This window comes from Myxine glutinosa, chromosome 11 (assembly GCF_964187855.1).
Source record: "Myxine glutinosa chromosome 11, kmMyxGlut1.1, whole genome shotgun sequence".
Classification (NCBI taxonomy): Eukaryota; Metazoa; Chordata; class Myxini; order Myxiniformes; family Myxinidae; genus Myxine; species Myxine glutinosa.
This window is the reverse complement of record NC_136271.1, coordinates 27,554,435-27,572,175: the sequence shown is the minus strand read 5'-3', so window position 1 is coordinate 27,572,175 and position 17,741 is coordinate 27,554,435. Positions and strand designations below refer to the sequence as shown.

Sequence of the window (17,741 nt, the reverse complement as noted above, 5' to 3'; positions counted from 1 at the left end):
GTAGGTGGTCCTTGTAGGCTTGAGAGTGAACTGTGAGACCTGTTTTATTGCAGAGTCTTTCAAGTTGGCGAGCACGAGTTTTCATCAGGCGGAGTTCAGGGGTAAACCAGGGAGAAGAATGGGTGAAAGAAACTGTTTTGGTTTTTACAGGCGCAAGCTAGTCAAGGCAGGAGGAGAGAGTGTGGTTGTAGTAGTCAGTGAGGTCGGAAGGGGTGTGGAGGTCAACGAAGGGAGAAGTGGACATTTTTTCAGAGGGTGGATGAGAATGAGGTAGGTGAAAGAGCGTTTACATGCAAAGAGCAACATGCATATATATATATTTTTATATACAGCCCAAAAAATGGGAATTCCTATTTTTGCATGGGAGAAAATTCATCACTGATGTGGCACCCCTAAATATTATTGGATTCCATTCAAATTTGGTGTGGTTTCCTTTGACACCAAAAGGAACAGAAATAGACCATGTCCCTGAGAAAATCTGCATTTTGCTTTTTTGAAGCCCACCCTAATATATATATATATATATATATATATATATATATATATATATATATATGTGTTGTCTAGCAAGAAAATATTTTGTCATACTAATTCTGTATATTTACCGTTACAGATGAATTATAATCATTACAGACGTTTGTGTATTTTTCACTATTGACAGCATCAGTGTTCGTAAACTTTTTGATTGGCCCACACAACATCAATCTTGAGGTACTCTACTCACAAACAACAACAACATGCATTTTAAGGCCATTTTCTCTGCTAGAGCGGGGGTTAGCCTTGCGGTCCCCATGACAATCTTCTCCATTTTGCCCTATTTTCTGCATCCACCCTTGTTAACCCCCTTGCCTGCATTTCTTCTTCCACCATCTTTAGCCAAGTCTTTCTCGGTCTTCCCCGTCCTCTACTTCCTTCTACATTCATTTCCATCACTCTTCTCAACCAGTCACTTTCATCCTTCCTCAACAGATGACCAAACCATCTCAACCTGTTCCTCTTCACAGCATCAATCACAGGCTCTATTCCCATCATCTTTCGCTTTTCATCATTTGTCTTCCTCTCTCTCAACGATACTCCGCACATCCACCGACCCATTCACATTTCCACCCTTTCCAGCCTTCATTGCTGCTCTACGTTCATTACCCATGTCTCGCTCCCATAAATCATAACACTTCTCACACATGCAGCATACACCTTTCCCTTCAGCTTCAACGACACTCCCCTCCTCATCAGCATGCCACTCAGTTCCCGAAACTTCTTCCATGCACATTTCACTCTAGCAACCATTGCCGAGTCTGATCCACCTTCTCCATTCAGCATGTCTCCGAGGTAGCAAAATGTTTTCACACCTTCCAGCTTCACGCTGTCTCCAAGATCCAACTCAACATTTCCTCCATCTGCAGCTCCCTCTGGCAACATCTTACATTTGAATGTAGCTGCCACACTGGTTAATGACCCTCACAGACCACTGCATTTTTGATGAACCCACTCAGCACACATAGTACATTGAATGGAGTTCACTCCGACACCCTTCCTGCACACAGCACACGGACACTTCCCAGTTCTTTCCACCTCACCACATGCTTTACCACTTGCCATCACCTTCGTCTTTCCGATATTCACCTTCAGACCTTTTGTCTCCATACATTCCTTCCACTTGCTCATCTTTTCCTTCAGTCCATCCATACTTTCCGCAATCAACACCAGATCATCTGCATACAACAACTCCCATGGTAAACCCTCCTTTACGATCTGAGCAAGCACCTCCATCACAGCTACAAATAGTAGTGGACTTAGTACCGACCCCTGATGCACTCCCACCTTCACCTCAAACTCCCCACTGTTCCCGTCCTTCGTCCTTACAGCTGTGCACGCTCTTTTGTACATTGCCATCACTACTCTGATCAACCATTCCTGCACTCCTAACTTCCTCAATGCCCATGTCAATACTTTGCATGGAACCCTATTGAATGCTTTCGCCAGATCAACAAACCCAAGAAACAACTTCTTCCTCTTCTCCATGTACTTCTCCTGCAACTGCCTCACAATAAAGAGAGCGTCTGTCGTTCCTCTTCCTGGCATAAATCCAAACTGCATTTCGTCGATCTTCACCTTCTTCCTTATCCTCCTCTCCAACACCCTTTCCAATACCTTCATTCCATGCTCCAATAACTTTATCGCTCGATGCGAGCCACACTCCAGAGGTACACCTTTCCCCTTGTATAGAGGGACGAGGGTACTCAGTTCCCAATCCACTGGTATGCGGCGTTCTTTCACCATCAGATTACAGATCTGTCATTCTCTTCACACCGCAAACTTCCTGCTGCCTTCAACATATCTCCCACAACTCCCGTCGGCCCTCCCACTTTTCTAGTCTTCATTGCTTTTATCGCGTCCTCAACTTCCTTCTAAGTTATCTTCTCTGCCGGTCCTAAAACTGGGTTACTCTCTATGTTGCCATCCCATTCATTCTCTGTATTCAACAGCATTTCCATATATCTTTTCCATCTTCCTTTAATTCCATCTGGGTCCACAACGATTTGTCCCACTTTATCCTTCAAGCAACTCACCCCCATCACATCACACCTCTCTTTTGATATCTGCTTTGCAATCCTGAATACCGCTCTCTGACCCTCTTCCGAATCCATGTGTTCTCCGAACATTTTCCTACATCCCTCCTGCGCCTTTGCTACCTCTTTCTTTACAGCCTTCTTGGCTGCCTTATAACTTTCATGCTCTGCTTTTTCTGCTCCGGTACCCTTCGCCTTCTGCCTGTCCTTGAACTTCTTCCTCTTCTCGTCAATCCTCTCTCCAACTTCATCATCCCACCACCATGTTTCCGAGTGCCTCGGTGGTCCTTTTGTCCATCCACATACCTCACCAACGGCTCCCAACAGACTATCTTTCATTGACATCCAACCACTTTCAAGCTCAACCACATCATCCTCTACCCTACTCAGCCTCTCTTTTAATGCCTCCCTTACTGTCACCTCTTTCAACCTCCACACCTTCATTCTCGGTTGGTACTTCACCGCCGAGCTCTCCTCGCACCTTTCACCCTTATGTCGCAGACAACCAAGTGGTGCTGTGTAACAGCCTGCTCCCCCGGGATCACCTTTGTGTCCCGGAGGTGCCCCCTATCTCGCCTACGCACCATCAGGTAGTCAACGGTTGTCGTCGACCCACCTGACGTGTATGTAACAAGTTTATTATCCTCTTTCTGGAACTGAGTATTCAAATCAACAAATCAGCTCCATCAGCAAACTCCAAAATCCTTTCACCTTCTCCATTTCTCACACCATATCCGTAACCCCCATGAACTCCTGCAAAACCATCCATACTCCTTCCCACATGTCCATTTAGGTCTCCTCCTACCACAACAACTTCCTCATCTTTCACGTTTTCCATCAGCTTCTCTATTGCACACCAGAACTTGTCCTTCTCTTCATCACTCCGACCAACCTGCGGAGCATATCCCGAGATGACGTTCACCAAGAGCTTTCCAATCATCATTTTCACCATCATCAACCTATCACTCACTCTAGTCACACTCACCACACTGTCCACAAACTCCTCAGAAAGCAGGACACCAACACCATTCACGCCCTCCGGGCACCCTTGCCACACAAACTTGTATTTCTGTCCCTCCCTACCCTTCACCATTCTCACACCACTTCCCTTCCATCTCGTCTCTTGCACGCAACATATGTCCACTCTTCTTCTGATCAATACTTCCACCACTTCTCCTGATCTCCCTGTCATTGTCCCTACATTCCATGTCCCAAACCTCAGAAACCGATCTCCACTTCGGGCTGTACCCTGCCCATATGTAGTTGTAATCGTCATGGTTCTCTTTTTTGAGGCAATGTTTTTATGGCCGATGCCCTTCCTGACGCCAACCCTCTTAGTCGCCTCTTACGACACGCAGGGATACATACGGTGTAACTATTCTAAACCAGGGCACACACCAGGGACTCTGGTATGAAGAATGTGAAATTACTACTCACAGTAGTAATTAAATCTACTCACAGTATGAAATTATTTCAGTGTATTATTAATCCTCTCCACGGAACGGATATAATGAGGGTACTGGAAGGTTGTACTGTGAGTAATTCACGTTCGCCGATGAATGCACAAGATGTGCAGCTTCAGCCTCGTAGACGTTCGAGAAGGTTTCCATACAGAAGTATCCAGGTGCAGGGTGGGTGCAGGATTTGCCTTGCATGTGGGGTCGACAATGGCACTGGCCATCCACTGGGTTACACCTGCATCGAGAAACATATCATTTACCAGGTGCCTTTAACAATTTCTAAATTTTTTATTTTTTGCATGAGTGTTTAACCTTATGATTATGAATGAATGAATGAACGAATGAATTAGCCAATGAAACTGCCTCGACAGCTCCATTTCATGGCGTGAAATGAAAGGTTATTATTATTACTAGCAAGGGTACCCGCCCTATGGGCGGGGCTTCAATTGGGAGGTCAAAATGAAAAGACAAAATATCAGAAATTGAAGGCTTTTTTATTTTTAACGATTTATATAAACGCCCGTTAAATCATATCACACGCAAATCATCAAAATCTAAACAGTATTTGTAGAATTTCAATAAAAGCCAACATCGGTTGCCATCGGTTGCCAAATAAAAGCCAACTCGGCGAACATCTTCTCTTCTGGACTTGGTTATGACTAACTTCCCTGAAAATGTCTGCTGCTCTTCTTCTGCTCCGATCGGATCATCTGATCATGTCCTTGTTAAAGTGGACATCTCTCTGACCATCCTCAGGGAGCCTGCTCAGCGTCGACGAGTCTGGCATTTCACTCAGGCCAACTGGCACGGTCTTCAAGCAGCCATCAATCATCTGGACTGGTCTCCCATCTCTACCACCTCTGACATCAACTCATCCTGGGAATTCTTCCAAAGTAAATTGCTCTCTCTCATGCACAGATTTATCCCATCTCGTCTTCAGTTGTCATACCCTTCCTCCTGTCCATGGTACACGGAATCTTGTGGTGAGGCTGTTGCCCAGAAACAACTTGCCTTCGTCTCCTGGAAAGCAAATCCAACGGAAGGAAATCTCATTTCCTTTCACAAAGCCCGAAACAAGTGTGTGTCCACCCTCAGGAGAGCCAGGAAACAATATCTCTCCGTTCTCAAGACCGAACTCTCTTATCTTTCTCCCTCTTCCAAATCCTGGTGGTGTCTGGTCAAATCCGTTTCTGGTGTTTGTTGCCCCTCCATCCCCTCCCTTACCTCAAACGGCTACACAGCTGACTCCGCACGTGAAAAAGCTGAATGCCTCAACTCTGTGTTTGCCTCTAAATCTTGTGTCCCAAACCCATCCCTCTCTGTACCCACCATACCCAGTCGTACCCTGCTGCTCCTGGACTCCGTGTCCTTTCCTCCTGACAAGGTGGAAAAGTTTCTGTCAACCCTCGACTCTGATTCTGCAACTGGACCCGACGGCATCAGCCCACGGGTCCTAAAATCCTGCTCTGCTGCTCTATCTCACCCTCTCTCTGTTCTCTTCACCCTCTCTTTTGCTCAAGGTCAACTGCCATCTGCTTGGAAATCAGCCAACATCACCGCTTTGCACAAAAAAGGTGCAAAAACAGATCCTAGCAACTACAGACCAATCAGCCTTCTCCCAATTATCAGCAAAGTCATGGAATCCATCATTGCTTCGGATATGAAATCTTTCCTCTTCTCCAATGGCTTGATCTCTGATCATCAATTTGGTTTCAGACCAGGTCACTCTACTCTGGACATGCTGCTTCTGCTGTCTCAACAATGGATGGAGGTCCTCAATGCCAAACAGGAAATTAGAGCTGTCTCCCTCGACATATCACGTGCCTTCGACACCGTCTGGCACCCCGCTCTGCTCACCAAACTCTCCTCCTTTGGTATCCATGGAAATCTCCACGCATGGCTGGTGGACTTCCTCTCTAGTCGTCGTCAACGTGTGGCCCTGAATGGGTTTCTCTCATCTCCTCTTCCTGTTCAGGCTGGAGTTCCCCAAGGCAGTGTTCTGGGCCCCGTGCTTTTTCTGGTCTTCATTAATGATCTCTCTGACTCTCTCGAAAATCCTCTCTATCTCTTTGCTGATGACTCCACTCTCTGCCGCTCCATTCCTCTTCCCTCAGATCGGCAGTCTGCTGCCTCCTCACTTTCTGAAGACCTGGACAAAATCACGGACTGGTCAAACAAGTGGAACATGCCTTTCAATCCTGACAAATCTCACACTCTTACTATGTCTCTCCGAAAAGATCGACTGGACAACCCTCCCATCTACTTTCTCAACAATCCTCTCCAAGAAGTTCTGTCGCTCAAGATTTTGGGTCTCACTATCTGCCATGATCTTTCTTGGGAAAACCACATTTCCAAGCTAGCCTCCAAAGCCAGTCGCCGTCTGGGCAACCTCCGTCGTGCGAAGTCCTTCCTCGGCACACCTGAGCTCCTCACCACATACAAGGCTTTCATCCGCAGCTCAATGGAATACTGTTCTCCCCTATGGGCCGGTGCTCCTGCCTCACACCTAGCTCGGCTTCACGCTGTTGAAACCAAAGCTTTCAGAATTATTGGAATCTCCCGCGATGAAGCTATCTCTGAGGGCCTTTCACTCACTCACCGCAGGCAGGTAGGTGGTCTTTCTGTCTTCTACCGACTCCTCTCCGGCCTTGCACCCCCAGCTCTCTCTGTGCTCTGTCCCCCAAATATTCCTACAGGTCGCACAAGATCTGCCAGCAACCCTCTGATGGTTAAACTGCCGAAATCTCGGCTCTCTGCTCACCTTCACTCTTTCATTCCTCTTTTCTCCCGCCTCTGGAACAAACTCCCTCACTCCCTTCAATCCCACTCCTCCCTCCAGGTCTTTAAAACAGCTGTTCACCACCATCTCTTATCTTCCCCCATCCAAAACCTTGATCTTTTCTACCCCCGCTAATTCACCCCAGATCCACCTTGTTTGAAATTCCAACTTCTTTCCTGGAAGTCCTGGCAGTGTCCATATGTTTTATACCTCTCCCACCGCCCCCTTCCCATGCCCCCCCCCCCCCAAAGCCCTCGCCCTCTCTCAGATCTCTCGATGTCTCCATGTCTCTCGGTCCCTGCTCTCAAATGTTGTGTTTGTGTCCTTCCCCCTCTCTCCCCATCTTGTCTACCGCTCCCGATGTTATATGTTTTATGTGTCGGTTTGTCTTTCTGTGTGATTAATGTTCGCTCTTTCACGAGCCTCGATCTTGTATACAAAAAAAAAAAAAAAAAAAAAAAAAAAAAAAATCACTGTTCATATCGGTAAATATTATTCCATCGTGTTTGGAAAAACTGAAAAATTGGAAAATTAGAATAAACGGGAAAACAATATGGCCTATTTTACTCCAGGGGGTCCCAGGATTACCCACCCAAAATTTTGTTGTGATCGGTTCAGCCGTTTTTGCGGTACCTGGGAACAGATGGACAGACAGACAGACTGACAGACGGACAGACATTTGGTGAATTATAGTAAGATTATGCCTTCATTTGCAGCTGAGGACTTTACCGAATGGGTTTTGACATTTACCAATTAGTAAATAATTACAGAGCAGGTTTGGAAGCAAAGGTACTGAATTTATTGTCGTACACATCTCATGGTATTTCAATATACATGATTCCTCCATGCTATATTCAGCCTGTCATTTAACTGAACCACAAAGGACCGAGACTGTACTAAGAGAAATGTAATGAAACTTTTTTATTTCTACAAAGAAAAGCAAATGTTGTACTTCATTATCTAGTATTTTATGAGGTTTTTTTTAAACAGTATTTTGTTTCAACGTAACCACTGCAATGAAATTGTGTCTAAGTTAAACCCAGGTGCAATGCTGACTCCGACCACTGAGGGGCTTCCATAAGAACCCCGACGACATCGCTCCGATTCATTCCTGTGACATTTATTCTGTGTGGTAGTGCATATACGAATGGTGCGTATTGCTAGATGTGAGGCAGGAGCACCAGCCCATAGGGGAGAACAGTATTCCATTGAGCTGCGGATGAAAGCCTTGTAAGTGGTGAGGAGCTCAGGTGTGCCGAGGAAGGACTTCGCACGACGGAGGATGCCCAGTCGGCGACTGGCTTTGGAGGCCAGCTTGGAAATGTGGTTTTCCCAAGAAAGATCATGGCAGATAGTGAGACCCAAAAGCTTGAGTGACAGAACTTCTTGGAGAGGATTGTTGAGAAAGTAGATGGGAGGGTTGTCCAGTCGATCTTTTCGGAGAGACATAGTAAGAGAGTGAGATTTGGCAGGATTGAAAGACATGTTCCACTTGTTTGACCAGTCTGTGATTTTGTCCAGGTCTTCAGAGAGTGAGGAGGCTGCAGACTGCCGATCTGAGGGAAGAGGAATGGAGCGGCAGAGAGTGGAGTCATCAGCAAAGAGATAGAGAGGATTTTCCAGAGAGTCAGAGAGATCATTGATAAAGACCAGAAAAAGCACAGGGCCCAGCACACTTCCTTGGGGAACTCCAGCCTGAACAGGAAGGGGGAGATGAGAGAAATCCATTCAGGGCCACACGTTGACTACGACCAGAGAGGAAGTCCACAAGCCATGCATGGAGATTTCCATGGATACCATAGGAGGAGAGTTTGGTGAGCAGAGCTGGGTGCCAGACCGTATCAAAGGCCCTTGATATGTCAAGGGAGACAGCTCTGATTTCCTGTTTGGCATTGAGGACCTCCATCCATTGTTGAGACAGCAGAAGCAGCATGTCCAGAGTAGAGTGACCTGGTCTGAAACCAAATTGATGATCAGAGATCAAGCCATTGGAGAAGAGGAAAGATTTCATATCCGAAGCAATGATGGATTCCATGACTTTGCTGATAATTGGGAGCAGGCTGATTGGTCTGTAGTTGCAAGGATCTGTTTTTGCACCTTTTTTGTGTAAAGCGGTAATGTTAGCTGATTTCCAGGATGCTGGCAGATGACCTTGAGCAAAAGATAGGGTGAAAAGAACAGAGAGAGGGTGAGATAGAGCGGCAGAGCAGGATTTTAAGACCCGTGGGCTGATGCCGTCTGGTCCAGTTGCAGAATCAGAGTCGAGGTTTGACAAAAACTCCTCCACCTTGTCAGGAGAGAAGGACACAGAGTCCAGGAGCAGTTGGGTTCGACTGGGAAAGGTGGGAACAGAGAGAGATGGGTTTGGGACTAAGGATTTCGAGGCGAACACAGAGTTGAGGCATTCGGCTTTGTCACGTGCGATGTCAACTGTGTGGCCATTTGAGGTAAGGGAGGGGATGGAGGGGGAACAAACACCAGAAACTGATTTGACCAGACGCCACCAGGATTTGGAGGAAGGAGACAGGTTTGAGAGTTCATTCTTGAGTGAGGAGAGATAGTGCTTCCTGGCACTCCTGAGGGTAGACACACACTTGTTCCGAGCTTGGTGGAAGGAACTGAGATTTCCTTCAGTTGGATTAGCCTTCCAAGAGGCAAAGGCAAGTTGTTTCAGGGCAACTACCTCACCACAAGATTCAGTGTACCCTGGATGGGAGGAAGGGTAAGACAATTGAAGGCGAGATGGGATAAATCTGTGCATGAGAGATTTATGATTGATTTAATTATTTTATGGATTATACTTGAGTGAGGTCTTTCCCAACAGTGTTTTAATGCACTCCAGAGCAACATTTCGAATTGGCCTCCAAATCCAGTTGCAGATTAGGCATCCTGTGTCATACAAAGCCCTTCCTTGCAATACCTGAACTCCAATTCACCTATAAGGCCTTCATCGGCAGCTTGATAGAGTACTACTCTCCCCTCTGGGCTGGCTCCCCTGCCTCACTCCTTGCTCAGCTTGATGGCATGGAAACCAAGATCTTCAGGATAATTTGAATCTTCCGCAATGAAGCTGATTCTATGGACGTATCACTTTCCCAGAGCAGACACTTTGGTGGTTTCTCTGTCTTCTACCAACTCCTTTCTGGTCTTGGTCCCTCAACTCTTTTCGTGCTTTTATCTACTCCCCCCAAGGTTTCTGGAGGGCACAAGTGGTTCACTATCAACCCCCTTCTGGTAAAACGCCCAAGATACAGAAATACTGCTCACCTCCACTCATTTGTTCCTCTTTTTTCCCGCCTGTGGAGACAACTTCCAAACTCTCTTCGATCGCATTCTTCCTTCCAAGTCTTGAAAACAGCAGTTCACCACCATCCTCATCTAATACCATTACCTTTTCTACCCCGGTTACTCTCCCAAAACACCACTACCACTCTCCCCACCCTCCCCCCACCTCCCACCCTCCAGCCCACCTGCTTCCACAATTGTAGTCATTTCTTCCTGAGAGTTTGCTTCTGTATCCATCCTGTCCACCCCATGCGTCCTCCCTGCACCAATCATTTGTCCAACTCTCCCTCTAATTTGTCCTTCAACCCTGCTGTTGGTGTCCCACCACCCTCCCCATCTCTACAATTCCTTTTGTTCTGTTGCATCGTGATCCGTTCAGTGTTTTAGCTCTTCCATCAGCCTTGACTCTGCATACAAAAAAAAAGAGATAATTGGACCTACATTTTAGCTCTATTTATCAAATGTATTGACCCTTCATTACCTCCGTCACCGTAGTTGGGCAGAGACAATTTTTTTCACCCCCTGTCTGTTTGTCTGTCTGTTTGTGAACAGGATATCTCAAAAAAGTTGGAGATGGATTTGGACGAAATTTGGTGGAGAGGTCGGGTATATGACAAGGACGAAATGATTAGATTTTGGTAAAGATCTGAATCTGGATCCGGATACGAGAGCTTTTAATTTTTTCAAGTGACTCTTCACCATTGAGTGATAGGCCCAAAATGATATACCATGATATGTCAAAAATTTGTAGACGACTGATGGCAAAACTAGGTGAATGAGTTAGAAAGGCAACAAGAACAAGCTGATTCGATGTTGGATCAGGTGCACATCCAGATCCAGCCTCTCAGTGGGATACAAACCGTAAACTGTTCAGCCGAGCGGAGGTAAGCGCTCTACCGAGTGCCCTTCTAGTTTAATCTGTTAAGACCAAGGTTTCAGTCAATAATAATAATCACTCAATAATAACTATAAGTTAATAACTGTATAATTAATTAATAATGACTGTAATAAATGACAGAACATAAATAAATATCTTGAATATAATGAAAATTTTATTTTTGAAATGTGGTGTGAGAAAGCATGGCATCGATTTAAGTGAACCCAGACATTTTTTTACCCTAGTTTATGAACCAGGCCCAGTTGCTTGACAAACAATTCCCAATAACCTGGTGGAGTGGAAGAGAAGTGCGAAGGCAGATAATCCATTTGTTTTCTTTATTATTGCACAACTTCACAATCACCCCTTAAGTATTTCAGAACGAGACAGCTGAAAGTAGCAAAACTTACATATCATCATAAGCACCTCCAAAGTCACATGTGCAGGGATAGCAACCATTGGGTTCAGCAAAGCTTAAGCCCCAGTGGCCTTTCTGGATAAAAAAAAGAAAACAAAAAAGTTAAATTAAATAATTATTGAGCAGGTATTACTGAATTTATTGCCATACGACATGTCGTGAAATTCCAATATAGCTGATTCCTCCATGCTATTTCATGCCTGCCAATAAACCAAGCCATAAAGGAATTACACTGGCCGAACAAAAATGCAATGAAAATTTTATACTTATACAAGGCAAAGCAAATGTGCAATACTGCATTAACTCGTATTTTATGGAAAGTATTTTGTTTCATCGTAACCGCCAGTTCAGTGGAAGTGCTTTTTGCATCTGTATTTTAAAAGGCTGAAATAAAGCACAAACTTTAAGCTCGGGCCAAGTTTAGTCATAATTTTTTTTTAAATATAATTCAAACCTCGTGTTTTCCCAATTGAAGTTTTTTTTTTTTTAACACATAGGTTGAGGCTCATGGAGGAGCTGTACGACCGACGGTGGAATGCTTACAAATAAACAGCAGAGTGGAGGGATATAAGAGAGGAAAAGGGGAACACAAATAAACAACATCAGAATGAGAAAACAAAGCTAAGGTGAAATTTCAATCAAAGTTGTAACACAATTGATATGATAATGCCAGCTATAGATAGGTATAACGACCCGTAATGAGTAATAACTTTAAGCACATGAAGACCGTGAAATAAGTCCAGAGCAAAACAAAGGAAGGTTGACCCTGAGAACATAAGCCACACACCTGACATTGATCACAACGAAGTCCAGTCACCATTCGCTTACAAGTACAGGAACCAGTCAATGGATCACATGTAGCTGTACCGTTCACAGTTCCCCGAGGATCACAGGCACATGCTGGAAGAGTTAAAAAAATTTTTTTTTTTTTAAAAAAAACACAAAACTAATTTTCAGCCGAACAATTGAACAATAATCAGATTCTTTCGGTTTAACTTTTGGAACTTGCGTGTACAAGCATCAAGCAATAGTGCCATCATTTCACATCAGGCACATACGAAGTTAGCATTCACATTAGAGATACACCCAAAAACATTTGCTTTCGTACAGGACATTTTTTGGGAGGAATACAACACTGTCGGCATGTTGGGTGTGCATGATCACTCCGGAGCGTGCATTACATCTATATACAATTCATGAAAGTCAGAAAGAGCCTTACGGTGGCAGCCCAGATAGTTATTGATGTCCAATCCAAAATGGCCTGGTTTGCAGCGATCACATCGATCCCCTTCCACATTTGCTTTGCAACGGCAGCCACCCCCAATCTGGCCCAGCGTGGGGTTTGTCAAGCCATCACAATGGCCTCCATCCTTGGTGCCCCGTTTGTCACAATTGCAGGCTGTTATGAAGATCAATGATAATTTATTTAGTCTCATAAAAAATGCTAAACATCTATTGTTTTGATCTATTATACATCACGGGATATATTTTGTCCACAAAATTACAAATAGGAGAATTAACTTAACTCTACCTCAAAAGATGGCGTGATCAATGATGAAACAAGACAGATGTGCTTAGTACAACTAGCAAGGTACCCGTGCTACGCACTGGTCGGAGGCCAGAAGCAAACAGACAATGCAGAAACGGCGAATGCCAAAGCATGAAACCAATAAATTCCACATTCCTGTAGCACCTTCAGTCGCACGTCAGACATGGACAGCAAGTTCGTGAAGGACTTCCATGAAAAACGTAGCCGTTCGCAAACAAACGGGTACGTTTGTTCCATACCCAGTCAATGGCGAATCTGCATATGGCGATCTGCGAATTTCACATTTCGAAAGTAGAAACCGTCACGGCATTTCGTCATTCACTTGAACTCGATATCTCTTTTTTCATTCCAAACAGCATAACTCCAATCACAAATGAAATAACATTAATATAAAACATAAACTTTTAACAACATTCGTGACATAAACAAATATTTAAATCCTGACGTGAAGTTCCGTATGGTTGGGTGAATACAATTACGAATTCAAAATCGTAATTGTATTCACTAAATTCCAATCATCAATTGATACTTTAACAAAATACTGTTTTAAATGACGGTTGTATTGGGATATTATCAAACCAGCTCATTGCCGTAATCTGTCCACTTCCGCATTCGCGGCAGGTTCGTAACTCATCAGGATTTTCCTCAATTCCGCAATGAAATGTTCATGAAATACTGTTCAGCCGTTTTTAATTTTCATGTCATGTTCTTTTGGTGAATTCTCGTAGGATTTTCCTGCAGCGGTTCCAGGAAATCGTTATGCTCGGTGCAGCCGTTTTTGCGGTACCCAGGGACAATAATGTTATGCGGGAGTCCAAACCTGACAATGCTGGAGACCAAAGCTGAAATTGGAAAAACAATATAGCCTATTTTACTCCAGAGGGTCCCAGGATTACCCACCCAAAATATCGTTGTGATCGGTTCAGCGGTTTTTGCGGTACCTGGGAACAGACGGACAGACGGACATTTGGTGAATTAAAGTAAGATGCTTCAGAAATGCAATAAAGAATAGTTGCCATGGAAACAGAAATTTGGCAATTTCTAAAGTTTCACCTATTATGTGTTTTACAATTTACATGATTGAATGTTGTGCATAATATATTTGGTCGATAAATTTTATAACTGCGGCCAAATAGGTGTTTTACACGTTTTGGATGGTCTTGGCCTTTGACTAATTTTGATCAGATTTTATACACATATACTACAGATACATACAGATAAGATGTGTACATTTAAATTTCACATATTCAAAAAATATCAAAGTATACAGTCACGTGAAAAAGTAAGTACACCCCATGTAAAGTTTTGACTTTTTCAACATATTTCAACATACAGCTATTTGATCTTCATTTCAACAATATTGATAGATAAAGGTGATATAATATAACAAATATCATGAAACATTTACATTCTGTAGTCCATTGTATAATTTAAATAAACATAAATGCAAATTTCGCATGTGGAAAAAGTAAGTACACCCCTACATTTAGCACTACTTCAAATACCTAAAATTAGAATCAGGTGCACCAGCTCAGGTGCAAATGATTAGAACATCGTTAGAGAGGATCTTGGAGGAACCTGTCTTATTTAAACCTCAGACATTTAGTTTGGTTTGCTCTTTGTTGTTGAAGTGTGCGGCATCACCATGCCTAGATCAAAAGAGCTCTCTGAGGCCTTCAGAAAGAAGGTTATAGATGCCTACGAGTCTGGGAAGGGATTTTAAAAGATCTCCAAACAATTTTAAATCAATCATTCGACTGGCCGGAAGATCATCTACAAGTGGAGGAGATTCCAAACAACTGCCAACTTGTTCAGGCCAGGCCGCCCCAGCAAGTTCAGCCCGAGAGCAGGCCACAAGATGCTGAAAGAAGTCTCTAAGATCCCCAGAATGTCATCACGGGACCTACAGGTAGCTCTTGCCACTGTTGATGTCAAAGTGCACGAGTCTACCATTAGAAAGAGGCTGCACAAATTTGATCTACATGGGAGGTGAGCCAGGAGGAAACCTTTGCTGTCCAGAAAGAACATCAGGGCAAGACTAAAGCTTGCCAATGAACACCTAGGCAAAGACCAGCACTTCTGGAACAATGTGCTCTGGACAGATGAGTCAAAGATAGAGATATTTTGCCACAGTACCAGAAGACATGTTCGGCGAAAACCAAAGACAGCATTTGACCACAAGAACCTGATATCAACTGTAAAGCATGGTGGTTTAAATATTATGGTTTGGGGCAGCTTTGCTGCATCAGGGCCTGGGCAGCTCACCATCATTGAATCCACCATTAATTCTTCATTGTACCAGAGGGTGCTTGAGGATAATGTGAGGCCATCTGTCGAAAGTTGAAGCTCAACCGAAGGTGGACCTTGCATCATGACAATGACCCTAAACATACCAGTAAATCCACCAAGGAATGGCTGTAAAGAAAGAAATGGAGGGTTCTGGAATGGCCAAGTCAAAGCCCGGATCTAAATCCCATCGAGATGTTGTGGGGGGATTTGAAAGGAGCTGTGCATGCAAGAAACCCCTCAAACATCGCACAGCTGAAAGAATTCTGCATGGAGGAGTGGGCAAAAATTTCTCCCAGTCGATGTCAGAGACTGGTAGACAGTTATAAGAAACACCTACTTGAGGTTGTTTCTGCCAAAGGGGGCAATACCACCTATTAGAGCCAAGGGTGTACTTACTTTTTCCACACGCGAAATTTGCATTTATGTTTATTTAAATTATACAATGGACAACAAAATGTAAATGTTTCATGATATTTGTTATATTATATCACCTTTATCTATCAATATTGTTGAAATGAAGATCAAATAGCTGTATGTTGAAATATGTTGAAAAAGTCAAAACTTTACATGGGGTGTACTTACTTTTTCACGTGACTGTATATGGCAATAAAATCACAAACAGTCCAATTTGATTATACTCGATAGAAATTGTTGTCATGGAAACCGTTGACAAGGAAAAATGGCTAAATCTATTGTTATGATATTTGGTGAACCTGTCAGTGACCCAATATGCAAACCCTGTTCAAATTTCAAATCCATCAGAAGGCAAATGACAATTTTATGTGACCTCGATCTTTGAATCTTAGACCTCAAAAATAATAGGCTTTTAGGTTTTGATTGGTGAACCAAACATTTCTTTTATACAAATTTATTTGCAATATGGGTGATATTATTTATTTGTAATTTATTTGTAATCTAAAAAGGTCTAAATGGTCTTAAGCTTGAAATGGTCAAGGATCCAAGCTGTCGTAGCTGTCTCAGGGGTCTAAGGGGTCTAAATGGTGTTAAGGTTTGATGGGTCGAAAGGGACTTAAGGGGTGTAAAGGTCTAGAGGTTCTAGGGGTCTAAAAGATATTAAAGGTCCACAGGGTGAAGGGATCGAAAGGTGTCTAAAGTATTGAAAGGGTCTTAAAGGTAAAATGGGTCTTAATGGTCTTGGGTTTCTTTCGGATATTGTGGTCTAATGGGTCTTATGGTTATTCAGGATCTTAGGGGTCTTCACTTCAGGGTTGTTGGGGTCTTCAGGATCTTAAGTGTCTTAAGGGTGTTTTGGATATTTGAGACTTTGGGGTCACTGAGGGTCTTTTGGGTCTTTGGTGTTTTTAGGGTTATTGGTAGATTCCATATTTTCTTAGGGTTATTGAAGGTCTTTAGGGTCCTCTGAGTCTTTTTTGATCCTTTGGGTCTTTAAGGGCCTTTTGGGTCTTTGGGGTCTTTAAGGGTCTTTGGTCTCTGGGGACTTTTGGATCCTCTGGGGTATTTTGAGTCCTCCAGGAATTTTTAGTCTTCGGGGTCTTTAGGGACCTCTGGGTCGTTTGGATGCTTTGCGTCTTTAAGTGTCTTTTGTGTGTTTTTCGTCTTTAAGGGTCTTCAGGATATTTTGACTCTTCGGGGTAGTTTTGGGTCTATTGGGCCATATAGGTATTCAGGGTCTTTAAGGGTCTTTTCACTCTTCGGGGTCTTCTAGGTCTTCAGGGTTTCTTGGGTCTCCTTCGGGTAATTAATAGACATAGTCACATGGCTTCACGGAAGACGGCCTCACAGACGGATGGACAGACAGCTTCTTCAATTGTGTTTTTCAGTTTTATATGTGTAGGTGGATAGATAAATGAACTTAATCACATGAAAATTGACGATTTGTGACCTCGATCTTTGACCTCAGAAAGAATGGGTTTCCAACTTTTGACGAGCTCCACCTGTTGGTTAATTTTTGTGAAAATTGGTTTAGAATTGCGACCTGTAGGGGACTGACAGACAAACAGCCAGGCAAACATATTCAGGGAACGAATACACTTGCAAATCTTCAATCTCACAAGTGATGATAGCTCCTCAGCAACAATCCCCAAAAAGGGCCGGTTTTTAATGGAATTGTTACCACTATGGACAAAATGCAAACCCGAGTTGTCTACTCAAAGGCATGCACAGTCCAAAAACACTTGACACAGTCTGGCATCCTGCTTTGCTCAACACACTCTCTTCCTATGGCATCCAAGGCCACCTCGACACATGGCTTACTGACTTCATCCTCTCTCATAGCCAATGGTTGGCTCCCAACACGATCCTCTCAGCTCCTCTTCCTCTCGAGGCTGGAGTGCCCCAATGCAGTGTCTTGGGCCTGTCCTGTTTCTCATCTTCATCAATGATCTTTCTGACTCAATGGAAATCCCTCCTTATCTTTTCGCTGTTGATTCCACCCTCTATCATAGAGCATCCCTCAACCTTCAGATAGATTGGCAGCAGCTTCTCTTGAAGAAGTTCAGTCACTCAAAGTTTTGAGCCTCATCAGCGATGATT

At 43.8% G+C, this 17,741-nt stretch overlaps 1 protein-coding gene across 2 annotated transcripts in view; it reads right to left on the bottom strand.

The window, feature by feature from the left end:
- LOC137436521 (laminin subunit beta-2-like) overlaps nucleotides 1-17,741 on the bottom strand; it is a 205,141-nt gene that overhangs the window by 76,080 nt on the left and 111,320 nt on the right. For both annotated transcript variants that reach the window (XM_068130383.2, XM_068130382.2), the window contains exons 11-14: nucleotides 12,609-12,788; nucleotides 12,177-12,289; nucleotides 11,382-11,464; nucleotides 4,118-4,265 (exon numbers count right to left, since the gene is read on the bottom strand). In XM_068130383.2, the coding sequence (XP_067986484.2) occupies nucleotides 4,118-4,265; nucleotides 11,382-11,464; nucleotides 12,177-12,289; nucleotides 12,609-12,788 (524 nt within the window). The remainder of the gene's footprint in view (nucleotides 1-4,117; nucleotides 4,266-11,381; nucleotides 11,465-12,176; nucleotides 12,290-12,608; nucleotides 12,789-17,741) is intronic.